At 38.0% G+C, this 13,369-nt stretch overlaps 1 protein-coding gene across 1 annotated transcript in view; it reads left to right on the top strand.

Annotated features, from left to right (window-relative positions):
* Positions 1–1,705: 1,705 nt before the first annotated feature.
* reep5 (receptor accessory protein 5) overlaps positions 1,706–13,369 on the top strand; it is a 38,891-nt gene continuing 27,227 nt past the window's right edge. The window contains exons 1-2 of the mRNA XM_072281385.1: positions 1,706–2,081; positions 2,628–2,721. Of these exons, the coding sequence (XP_072137486.1) occupies positions 1,964–2,081; positions 2,628–2,721 (212 nt within the window). The 5' untranslated portion in view covers positions 1,706–1,963. The remainder of the gene's footprint in view (positions 2,082–2,627; positions 2,722–13,369) is intronic.

Here is a 13,369-nt window from a genome sequence, read left to right as displayed (position 1 = left end):
CATTTCCTTTGCCACATTGCCATTGACAGGATTCCTAACAATGTGGAGGTACAGATGGAACTTGGGGTCCATGTCCAAAGTTAACGTGCAGGCGATGGGGTGGTTAAGAAGATGTATGATGCGTTGGCCTCCACTCATCAGGGGATTGAGTTCAAAGTAATGTTACAGCTTTATAAAACTCTGGATAGGCCACACTTGGAATATTGTGTCCAGTGCTGATCGCCTCATTATTGGAAGGATGTGGAAATCTTAGTGAGGGTGCACATGAGATTTACCAGGATGCTGCCTGGATTAGAGAGCATACCTTATCAGGATCAACTGAGCGACCTCCAGCTTTTCTCTTTGGAGAAAAGGAGGAAGAGAAGAGACTTGATGGAGGTGTATAAGATAATATGAGGAATAAGTAGAGTGGACAGTCAGAGACTTTTTCTCAGGGCAGAAATGGCTAGTACGAGAGGGCATAATTTTAATGTGATCGTTAGAAAGTATAAGGGAGATGTCAGAGGTCAGTCTTTTACACAGAGAGAGGTGGGTGCATGGAATATGCTGCCAGTGGTGGTGGTAGAGGCAGATACAATAGGGACATTTGTGAGACTCTTAGAGAGGCACATAGACACAAGAAAAATGGAGAAGGGAAAGATTAGAATGATCCCAGAGTAGGTTAAAAGATCAGTGTGGGCCAAAAAGCCTGTACTGTGCTGTAATGTACAACCTTCTATTAGGACAGTTAATGACATATACAGAAGGAATATGTTCTATCAGTTTACAGCTTTAATTTTCAAGGGTGAAGAATATCTTTTGAGTTCAGAAAGTCAAGTTGGAAATGAAATTGATAGCTAAAACGCTGGAGAAATTTTGCCCCAATGAAAAGTCTCAGCCCAAAATATCCACTGTTTATTCCTCTCCAGAGATGCTGCCTGAATCTGTTGAGTTTCTCCACCATTTTGTGTGTGTTACTCTGGATTTCCAGCATCTGCAGACTCTCTGATGGCTGCCTGCTCTGATTATTGTTTGAATGCATTATTATTATTTCTCTTAGCTTGGTATGAGAGAGAGAGAGAGAAATTTTGAAAATTACCTCCCATCCATCCTCAAGTCTGCATGGTTGAGGATTTGATAGTTCTTCAAACTGAAATTGTGAGTTTTTCTTACATTTTACTTTAACGTTTTAAGTAGCATATAGCTGACATACTGTGGTACCACAGAATTAACAACAGTTCTTTCTTCCCCATTGGCCACATGCAAGCTGATGCACCGTTTCTCCAAAAGATGAAGAAATCCAGGCAATTTTGAGAGTTAGTGGTCTTCTCCAGATTATGGTAAGAGTGGGAATGTAACTTTATGTAAATAAATTGGTCTGAGTTTTAGCGTCACAGGTTTCCTACAAAATGATAGCCAAGCACAGATCCCATGCATTACTGTGCCAACGTCTTTTTCTTGTTTCAATTAGATCCATTACTCCCATCCTCTCTTCAAATCGTTGCTGTATTGCTGAATATTTTCAAAGTGAATCTTAAACTTGAAAATTAAAACTTCAGAGAAACAAGATGATGTAAGTCTTTTTTCTACCATGGTAGTCAGGAACCAGGCCTGAAATCACAAGTGTGGCAACTTTGTTACGTAAACATGGTCACGGAAAATTTAGAAAGTACACTATAAACATTTACGCAGAAGTTACGATCAAAAAGAACACGATAGGAAGTCGAGCATATTAACGAATATGGATGTTCATGTTTGAAACAAGTGTGCCTCCTGGTCCCCTTTGCCCCCCGCTATGGGACAGAAAGCCGGCCGGGGATATTGTGACGTCCGGGGTTTGACGTCCTCGGACAGACGGCGCGGAGGAAGAAATCGGCGACGCGCCCCGCGTCCCCGCCCCGCTCTGCCTGCTGCAGACGTTCTCAGTCGCAGTGTTTGAGATCAGTGTTGCAACCTGCGAACACTGAGTGAGCCAGTGAAAGTCATGGCCGCTTCCATTATGCAGCGCCTGGATAACTTCCTGAAGGAGAAAAATCTGTTGTCGGATGTTTTGGGGAAAATCGAAAGCAAGACGGGAATTAAAAGAACTTACATTGCTTTGGGTGAGTCAGCGCAGGGTGGAGACAACCCGTGCTGCGTTTATTTCCAACACTCTATTGCTATTAACTAGTAAACGGCAGATAGTCTGCTTTGAAACAGTATCACCTATATGCTACTTAAGTAGATGATTTGTAAAATCAGTGTCCGATTATAGTTCAGTTGATTTTGTACTTTATTGTACAACGTGTCCCGATCGGGACTGTGAATCACCGTGCGAATAGTGAATATTTCTGTAAACGAAGTGACGTGTGTTCATATTTTTTGCTGTAATTTAACACGGAGAGGTGGCCATTTCAGGTTAATGCTTAATATCCTGTCGCTGCCAATGTTACTTTTATATGCCAACTCGCCGATGTCGAAAACTACAGTGAAAAGATTCGTCATGTAAAACTGTTACTTTGGGTCTGTTAACGACATTTGCTGAGAAAACGGGCTCCGACGGGTAAACAATACCCTGCCTCCGCCCTGTTGTTGAACTGGTTTCCTTTGATATAGCTAAGAAGCCGTTAATGTGCCCTGTGTTACGGTGTTTCTGTTTATTTTCGCAGCCTGCATTGGATTGATTTCCATTTACCTTGTAGTCGGCTATGCAGCATCTTTACTTTGCAACTTGATCGGATTCGTTTACCCCGCTTATGTATCGTAAGTGACATCCGCTTTATTATAATCTGAATCTGTAAAGTTTTTAATCTCTATTAGCGATTCAGAGCTGGTCTGTTCATCTACGTGGACCTGATGCTATGTTGTTACTCTTTGCTGTATGAATTAATGGTTTGTGAAACGGGAATGGCCCACATATTTAAATATCGAGACATTCTGTGAATTGTGGAATAATTTGGTAGGATGTTGTACTAAATTTGTATTTAATAGTTTTCTGTTTATGGGTAATCGTGCCCCCATTTCTTCTTTAAATGAACACATTCTAAAATGTATGTTACATTCAGTACCCTTATTGCTTTATTCTTTAAAATTATTAAATCATGATTGTATACCATTCCACAAGTGTCAATTGTCCATCGGTCTCGTACCTATTTGTCTAGTAAACATGTACAGGCAACCCCTGGGTTATAGAAATTTGCCGTTACGGAATCGTCATATTTCTGTGGGAAGTAAGTAAATCCAAACGATATTTTTTCAGTTTGTATTTATTGACACATGCGCAGATGACGCTGCTTTGCGTTATGTGAAATAGCGATATAGGCCGCTTTCTAGAAAAGCAAACCTTCTGTCATATGGGGATCGCCTCTCTACTGTGCTAACCTTGATCTTGTTGCAGTCGCCGTAACCTAAATCAGTTCTGCACTTGATTGTTCACATCCTGCAGTTCCCAGTAGTGCTCAGAAGTGACTTCACCTGGATTACTCAACTTAATCATAGTAGCACTGTCCACTATATCAAATTCATCCGAGGGTAGAAATTGATCTTTCTAGCTTCAATGTAATGTGAAAGATTTGCATTTAGTACTGAACTATTTGAAGAGCTTTATATACAGTGGATTCCGATTAATTGGGACACATGAGGACCAGTACATTTTGGCCCAATTAAAGCAGCTGCCCCAATTAGAAGTTTCATGGAAATAGTTAAAAGGTTCTGAAAAAGACAAACTACCATTTTAACTAAATAACAACTTATGTATTTTAAATGAAAATTAGAACAGTTTTAAAAAGTACAGTAGTTAAACTACTGTACTATATAAAACTCTATTTGTTCCTAATTGTTATCAACAGAGGAATTCATTCAGTGTATACTGTGTGTTCTTTTGATTGACTGCAAATGAACAAGATCAATATTGACCACAAGTGCATGCAGCTGGCACTATTTAAAAACTGGTTCACTCCAAGCATGGTGTGGTGTCAAACAGCCATACAAGTGCATGTGACTGACACTAGTTAGAAACTGTTTAGCAACAGTCTCCTGCCCAATTAAGTGGCTTAGTGTCCCAAATAAATAAAAGGAATCCTGGCTGTTTCCTTGATTAGTTTTTGTTCTTTAAAAGTTGTCCCAAATAAGTGGCTGTCCAGATTAATCGCTAGCCCAATTAACTGGAATCCATTGTATTTTCAAAATAAACTAGAGCATCCAAAACACTATATACAAGTGAAAACCAAAGACTCATTGTAAATGCTGGAAACCTACAATAATGTTCAAATTATGTATACTTCATACAACATTTGAGATTTGTCTCCTTTCAGGCAGCCACAAATCAAAAAAAACCCAGTAGAACCCATAAAAACAAAAGAAGACCTTTGAACATCCAACATGCAAAAGAAAGACCAAAATGCTAGAAACACTCAGGTCAGGTAGCATTTCTCAAAAGAGAAGCAGCATTAACATTCCGTGTCAAATATCTTTTGTCAGAACTGGGAAAGCGAGTATTTATTAATTCGCACAGCAGCCTGGCAAACATAGTGTGTAGTTTATGGAGATTGCTCGAAAGTAGGGAGTTGCAGGCTGCAAGGAGGGTGGCAAGATTAGTGCTTTTGTTTTGGAATGAAATGAAAACTGCAAAGAAATTTGTGATCTTCAAACAGATGTTGAAATTCTAGAGATTGCAGGAGGTGGGAAAACCAATGTGTTTTTTTTAATCATGCAGATGATGACATAATGCATTTTAAAAATTTATGATGTAATGTCATGTGATGTACTTAAAGGTAGCTCAAAAGGCAGATTGAATGGGCCCTGATGAGAAGCAGATTGTTGTCATATCTGTGGAACATCACACTATCTGTTTTTAACTAAGATTAATGTAGGTCATCTGAAACCCTTTTCTCAAACATGTTTCTGAAATCTTTTAACTTTTGAAATTCATTATTTTATAGAATTTATTTCTATGTCATTTATGTTCTTGTGGCAAGTAGTCTCAATGACCTACAAATAGAGATAAATGCATTAAAATACAATGGCTGTTGGAAGTATAAATCATGTATCTACAATTATGGGTGAGATTAATAAACTCAGTAAAATAGTTTGAAAATATAAAATATGTGATTCTTTGGGTGCATTAGTTTACCAGAAAGTGTAGACCTTCAAAGATATTTCAGTTTTTATGTATGTGAAATTAGCTAAGAATAATAGTTGTCTAATTATTATTATTAAAATAACTGAAGGAAACTCACACAATGTTATTTTGATTTTTCACCTGTTCAGTATATTCTGCTATTCACCTTTGCTATAGAAATTTTCCCTTTTGCTATTTTGCTCCCCATACTTCAGGCTTTTTTCACAGCAGAACATGATTGATAGCATGGCTCTCACATGATTTTGATCAAGGTCACTTATGGTCCAGCAGAGAAATGCAAATGTTTGGTTGTATATTTTTAGCTGTTTATCTGAACATACAACGACCATAAGGCATAAGAACAGAATTGAGCTATTCGGCCCACCGGGTTTGCGCCATCATTTAATCATGAATTATTTATTATCCCTCTCAACTTTATTCTCCTGGCTTCTCCATTACTAATCAAGAAACTATTGATTTCCACTTTAAATATACCCAATGACTTGGCCACCACAGCCATCTATGACAAAGAGCTGTACAGATTCACCTCCTTCTAGCTAAAGAAATTCCTCCTCATCTTTGATCTGAAGGGGCATCCTTGTATTCTGAGTCCATGCTTGATAGGTTTCAATGAGATCATAATGATGTACAGTATTCTATATTTCGTCCAAACAAAAACTAATGAAGAACTCGGAATGTTTGTTTGCCATTCTAGATCACGGTGAAACATATTAGGATGTAGGTTTTCTGTGCAGTGGCTCTCAGACTGTGGGCCATATAGCCTATTCATTGCAGGCAACATGACTTCCTTTTAAGCTAGATTTATTTTAGCAGTAAATAATATTTTTCTTTGCTCCTTGTCAAATATCTAGCGCATATATTAAATGTAGGAATGATGTACTGCAAGATATTTATTTGCATTGCTGTTAGATTTTTTAAAAAATCATTAATTGGAAGTAACCTGTTTGGGTGTGGCCCATATAATAAGGGATGCAATTGTAATCCAATGAGGCAAATAGGTTCAGAGTCACCAGTTAGGGAGTGGACATTGTTTCAGTACTTTACACTGCGAGCTTTTTTTTGTGATTTTTAAAAAATCTTTATCTGTGAGTATTGACAAATAATTAAATGTGGACGTATAAGCACCTCAATTTGGTGCTAACCTGACACCCAGTTTTTTTCTGCAAAAGCTGCTTATCAAGACTGGAAACTGTTTTATTGAAATTAGTTTTTTATTGTCACATTCTGAGAAACTGTACATAGTGTTGCATACGGTTCATACAGGTCAAATTACACAATGCATTGAGTAGAACAAGTTAAAACAATAGCAATGCAGAATAAAGTGTTAACAGATACAGAGAAAGTGCAGTATGGGTAAACAATAAAGGACAAGTTCATACAATGTAAATTGAGGTTAAGAGTTAGTTTATCTTATCATACTAGGGAATCATTTAATAGTCTTATAACACCAGAGCAGAAGCTGTCCTTGAGGCTGGTGGTATACGCTTTCAGGCTTTTGTATCTCCTGCCCAATGGGAGAAAGGAGAAGACAGAATGTCCGGGGTGGGTCGGGTCTTTGACTATGCTGGCTGCTTTACTGAGGCAGTGAGAAGGATGGAGCCTGTGGAGGGGAGGCGAGTTCCCATAATGTGTAGAGCAACACTGTGCAGTTTCTTGCCGTTGTGGGCACAGCAGTTGTCGTACCAATCCTCTTCCCTATTTCCAGGATCCTGAGTCTAATCTTAGCACAGACTGTTGCCTTGGCTAACTCAGCACAATCCAAGATAAAACTTGGCTTCTCACTGGTCTAATTGTGTCTTTGCTATTTATGTAGGTATATTTTATCCACTCAGTTATTAGGTCAATTTATATGTATTATTTTACTTAACATTTATTATCAGCAGTGAATATCTAGTCTTGCCATGAGTGAAAAGCCTGTTTGAAATAATACCTTTAGCACTAGACTATATCCTATGATCTGTTCATCTAATAAAGCAGTGACAAAATTATAGTATCTAGAATCACAATTAAAATTGCTATGGTACAGTCAATTCCAATACCTACCTCTCCACAACACTGTAACTTGTTCTTCCTTGAGTGCCCATACAGTTTTTTTGTAAGTCCTAATTTATTCTGTTTACACCTCCCTTACTGAGAACAATGTTTAGATCATAGATTCTTGGGGCTTTTTTTAAGAAAAAGGATTTTCTTTGTACCTTTAAATTTGGGCCCTCCAACCTGTTAGTAAGAATAGTTTCCTGTCACTTCCTCTATCTAAACCAACCATGACTTTCAACAACTCTATAAACATTATTTTTTACACAAGGAGAACAAGCATCTCCACTTTAATCTTGTAGTTGAAACCCCTCATCCCTGGAACCATTCTCAGAAATCTTTTCTGCACCCAGTCCAAATCCTTCACATCTTCCCTAAATTTACGTGACCAGAATTGGATACAAGTAATTAAGAGCTGTAAGTTAATTGTTGCAGTAATTTTTACTCAGTCTTGCAGTTTTTGGTAGTATCCAAAATTTCTGAGGTATAGAATATACGCCACTACAGGAAATATGGACCTTCTGATCTTACTGCATGTTGGTAACAGTAGTTGGAACTAAGTATTAACTTAGTTGCCATGGAGCATGAAAGTGTAAATATTGCTTGTAAAGATGAACTTTTCCAACTTTTTTTGAAGAGGTATCTGCCTCTTTATGGCAGAATGAAGAGAAATATTTATAGTGCCGCAGTTAAGCACCTGAAACATGAACGCATGTTGAAATATCTGGCATGGAAAAGGGAGCTTAATGTACGGTTTGTTCATTGGACGTAAAATGGGTTCTAATTCGAGTTTGTCTCGGGCTAGAGGAGTAGCTAAAGTGATATGTTATCAGTTTCTTTATGGTTCACATCATTGGAGTATTTATCACTGTCGAGTTGCAACAAGGATTAAAGAGCTGCCTTACTCTCTGTTCTTGACTTTAAGTATTTCGTAAGGACTGCATTGACAGCAGTTCAAGCAGCTATGCGAGTGCACTGTCGGTTCGATTTTACTTCCTCATAACATTGAACAATTGAAGTGTGTATAATGTTTGTATCGAATACAGCTGATATTCCATAAACAGGATTATCTTTAAAAATCCTATAAAACTGTAGATATATTTATTGCCTACAGTGTTACACGTGAATAGATTTTGCAGTTTTAAAAATGAGTCTTCCCCTTCATCTGCATATTTATATGAAAATGTTTTTAATATTCATCCAGATGACTGAATAGTGAATGTTTTGGTTACCAGAGTAAACGAGTGGGAGAGTTGCACAGCAGAGATGAGCTCTTCAGCCCACACAGTTCGTGCCAACTCTTCAGTACCCATCTTTACCAATGCCATTTTCCAGCACTTGGCTCTAAGCCTTCCACAGCTTGATGATTCAATTGCTTGTCTATATATTTCAACACAATGACTTCAAAGAAGGACAGTTTTACATTTTAAGCCTTCTTTGTGAGTATAAACATTTAAAATCTGGCCCACTTTTCGAGGACAAAACATTCCCACTGCTCCCAGGCTGCACCACTTGTTGAAACCATATACTCATAATATTTCACACTTGGTTAGTAGTTTTAGAATGCCCACATCTGTCTGTTTGAATTATACATGGGCAGTGTAATTGCTGCAAATTAATTGTTTCATTGTTGTGTTCAGTTTTGTTGTATTTTGTTTATTCAAACCAACATGAATCTTACTGACTTAAATCTCAATAATTCTTGAAATCCTACATTTGTGCAGCCAAATGGGAGGGATGTGGAGGGGTGACATCCGCTGGTATTTCTCCTCCTTAACTCCGTTGAATATCAGAAACATTAGACATAACGTGGAATACCTCACAGAAACCAAGGCTTTATCTCCAGATGGTTAGGGGATTATTCTGGGGTAAGTGTCTCAACAATATGCACCTGAGGCCGATGCCTCTGCATCTGGTTACTATGGGTGGTGGGTCTGCGAGATGGGTTCTCCACATCCAGAGCAGGTGAGCACAGGCAGGAGGAAGCTGTGTTAGGAGCTGGGCTAGGCCCAAATGAATTACCTGACTGAAGCTCAAAGAGTGAGAACTGAGTGTTTCAAAAATGTGGTCTGGCATCCTTGGGTGGATATTTGCTTAATGGTAGTAATTTGAGAGTTTCACTTTATACTATTATTTCACAAACATCCCAAAATACCAGGGTGAGAGAAGTTCTAAGATCATGTTCCATAACCTGGAAGAACATGGGAAGAGAAAATGTGGCTGGAGATCGAGAGGACTGGTATTGTGGGAGAATGAGGGAAATCTCAGTGGGAAGATGTATTGAGATGGTGGGATGATGCTTGATCTGGGAATGGGACACTGGGTGACTTGTATTTAACTAACCAGGTGTGGCTGTGTCAATACCATTGAGGGAGAAGTGAGTGGCAGATTGAGGAAGTTACTGGATTTTAAGGCACCATGATGCAAGAGTTGGACTGTGGAAAGAGGGCCAGGCAGTGAAGTGTCAATGAATATCAAATTACACTTGGACTAGTTTGGTGCTGCTGAAAACTACTCAGCTACTCCTAATACAGCACTTTACCCGTTTTCTCATCCCTAAGATCTGCCTCACCGTTTCATTACCAACAATGCTTGACCTGTTCCTGTCTTTTAGATTTTCGTGCTATTAATGAGTAGTAAAAGATCCGTTCATATTCCAAAACAAAAACCTGTGAGATTTAAAAACAGATACAATTTTATGTACAGCAATTGTATGCTATTTTTCTGCAAACACGAGGAAATCTGCAGATGCTGGAATTTCAAGCAACACACATAAAGTTGCTGGTGAACGCAGCAGGCCAGGCAGCATCCCAAGGAAGAGGTACAGTTGACGTTTCGGGCCGAGACCCTTCGTCAGGACTGACTGAAAGAAGAGATAGTAAGAGATTTGGGAGGGGGAGAGGGTATCCCTTTTGCCAATCAACTTTCCATCTCTTAGCTCCATCCCTCCCCCTCCTGTCTTCTATGATTTTGGATCTCCCCCTGCCCCTCCCACTTTCAAATCTCTTACTGTCTCTTCTTTCAGTTAGTCCTGACTTTTATGTGTGTTGCTTGTTATTTTTCTGGGCCTGTTGGTGCTTGTCTATTTTTGGCTTGGATTGCTATTCTCTGAAAACTGAATTTTGCCAAGCATAAACTTTCTCTTTCCCTCTCTTTCTCTCCTCTTTCCCCTGCCAGATGAAATGGCGGTAGCACTAAAGCAACAGGAAAAAATATCAGTAAACATGAAATTTTCAACTTCAATTTCAAAGTAAATTTATTATCAAAGTACATATGTCAGCATCTACAACCCTGCAATTCATTTTCTTGCAGCCAGCAAATGATAATTTTTGTATAATTATATTTGGTAATTTTTATATGGTTACATAGTAATCAGGCTTTCTTATAAATGCTAATGTTAAAATTGTGCTACTTTAAGAGTTAATGCTCAAGTTGTTCTTTGTCCAAAGTGTGGTCTATTTTGTGCAACTTTACATTACACCCTTGTGTGTCTAGAATTTTTTTGACATGGAAATTATTCACAGTCTCTCTCAACATCTTAGGCTCAGGCTCTTTCTGGGCAGTTCTTCTTATCTCTACTACATCTCAGTTGGCTGCTCACTGTTTTATTAAGATGCTTCCCTTGCTCAAAGAAGATTTCTTTGCGCTGCACTGTTTTTCGCCAGCTTGTTCAGGTCCCAGTGACCCTCGCAAACTTTTTTTATGCCATAGACCAATACCATTAAGCAAGGGGTTCATGCACCCCAAGTTAGGAACCCTCTCCCTCCTATCATTCAGTCGCTACACAGAGCGACAAAAGTGTTACTTGAATTGTGGAATGACCCTTTAAGAGCTGCTGGTAAAGATCTCTGAGAAATTGCAACATATCATTAGGAAATATGCTAAAACTGGCAATCTGTTCAATATTGCACGGTGGCATGGGAACACTATGCTGTGAACCTGGAAAATTAAGTTTTTTTTGTGTTAAGACTTCAAAGACAACTTTAAGGCGCTGTTTTGCTGCTGAAAAAAATGGGTGGAGCAATTGCTGCACTTTTGAATTTTATACTCAGTGCAATGAAACCTGAGAGACAAGCTCATCCTTTATAACATCATTAGTGACTTTGCCAATGAATGTAGACCATGCATTTCTGCAGGCAGCCAGAATCCCCATATTATATGCCCAGGAATTCAATTATTTCTGAGTTTTAGCATTTTAATTGTCTCTCTCAACTGATGGGTAAGATAGAAGGTAAATAAAACTTATGAAGAGATTTTACTCTATGTAGATTGTAGATTTTTTTTTGAACAATCTTTGACTGCAGGAATCTAATATGCTAATCATGGTCCTTGTCTGACAAATCACCCAGTGGACTTGTATATATTTTAAAAGCTACTTATAATGACATTGTATTAGTCAGCTTGAATAAAGTTGACTAGGTAATTTGCCTGTCAATCAAGTTTGGTGCAATACTATTATAAAATGAGTAAGATTGCTATAATGCACATAATTTACCTGCAGCTTTCCTCCATTCATTGGGTCTTTTTGAGAAATTGCTTTGCTCCTATTGGGAGTAGTTGATGTAGTTTCTGTTCCCACCACTGTTAGACTCCATTTTCATAATAGATTGACTTTATTGTATTACACACACACACACACACACACACACACACACACACACACACACACACACACACACACACACCCAATGTTGTTTAGAGAAATTGTAATCCACTCTCCAAATCATACCCTACGAATGTGAGTTTCTTCACAATAAGTTGCATTTTAAAGGTTTTTTTACAACCTATCTCAACTTTGTTATTTCTGAGGCATTTTACATTTTGAATGTACAATATTCAAAACCTGAGTAAATTATTCAACCATGACTCTTGTGTTGTGGAAATTCAATCTTTCTCCAAAGGATCTTCATTTACTCTCAAAGCCATATTTTCTGTCTGACAGCCAATTATTCCACATTAATATGTTGTTTTCATGTGTTAGATTCTTGAATTTTTAATCATAATTTTTGGTGTGAATGCCTTTAAAGTTATGAGAATGTTCTATTTAGTCATAAATGGAGAATATTTTTAAGGTGGTAGTGAGAATGAATACATTTGTTACAAGAAAACTGCATGTTGACCTTGATGCAGAGAAGATTTGATAGTTGCTCATGATTGCGAAGATAAAGAGAAACTGCTACTTACAGCGGAAATATGTATGAGACATAAGGTGATGGCTAATGATTCACTTATCAATCTGAGAAGGTTTTTTTTTACTTGTTAAGTTAGTCTGGAATTTGCTAATTTAGAGCTTGTAATTTAGAGTTATAATGCACTGGCATGGTGAGATTCAAATTTAATAATTCAAGAAAAGATTGGGTAAAAGTACATGAATGTGACAGGTAGGATAGATTTGTAGCACATTTTTTGGGTGCTATTGTGTTACAAATGTTATTTTTTGTACATTCTCTCTGTGACTGTGGTTTTGCTGAGTGCTCTAGTTTCCTCCCACATTCCCAAGATGTACAAGTTAACAAGTTAGTCGGTTAATTGGTCACACGCCTGCTGTACCTGTAAACAAAAATTTAAATAAATCGTGTTGGCCCAATGCTGGTGAAAATTCTGACACATACACAAATAATGTAGAAAATAATGCAGCTTTCTGGACTTAATAGTGAATTCAACAACTTCAGGTGACCTTCCTCATTTGTATCTGAACCAGAAATGCATTTAATTTTTTGGACAACAGATTGATTTTTGTGCTCTGTAGAGATGAAGTAGCGTTTACTGTTTGACCTCTTGTTTGAAAATTTTGGAGAGACTCCATTTTAAAATATTAGGAGCACAACAAAAAGATGGTGTAAATTGAAATCTGCTGCCAATCATCCTCAGATTCCTTTGTCAGGTGCAGAATTCACAGTTCATACCTCCTTTTCTGTGTCAGCTTTCATTGCTGCTTTAAAATTTTAAATTTTGAATTGGCACCCAGGCCTTACAGATGGCACCTGCCCTGTATTTTCAGCATTAATGATTTTTGTTTTGATTCTATTATTTGTAATTTAACTCTTCCCAAGGTAATTATACTCAATGTATCATGTTTTACTTCTCCAGGCTGACCCAATTTGAAAATGTGGCTTGATTGCCATGTGAGCTATTTTAAATACACTGTCTCTCAGGAGGCATCATCTCTTTGTCTCCTTGCTGCAGCTTTACCTTTTTGTGGAAGATTACCTTAATAAATGCTCAGAGCAAATGCAC

The sequence above is a fragment of the Mobula birostris genome, chromosome 17, assembly GCF_030028105.1.
Source record: "Mobula birostris isolate sMobBir1 chromosome 17, sMobBir1.hap1, whole genome shotgun sequence".
Lineage (NCBI taxonomy): Eukaryota > Metazoa > Chordata > Chondrichthyes > Myliobatiformes > Myliobatidae > Mobula > Mobula birostris.
This window is presented reverse-complemented; position numbering and strand designations above follow the sequence as displayed.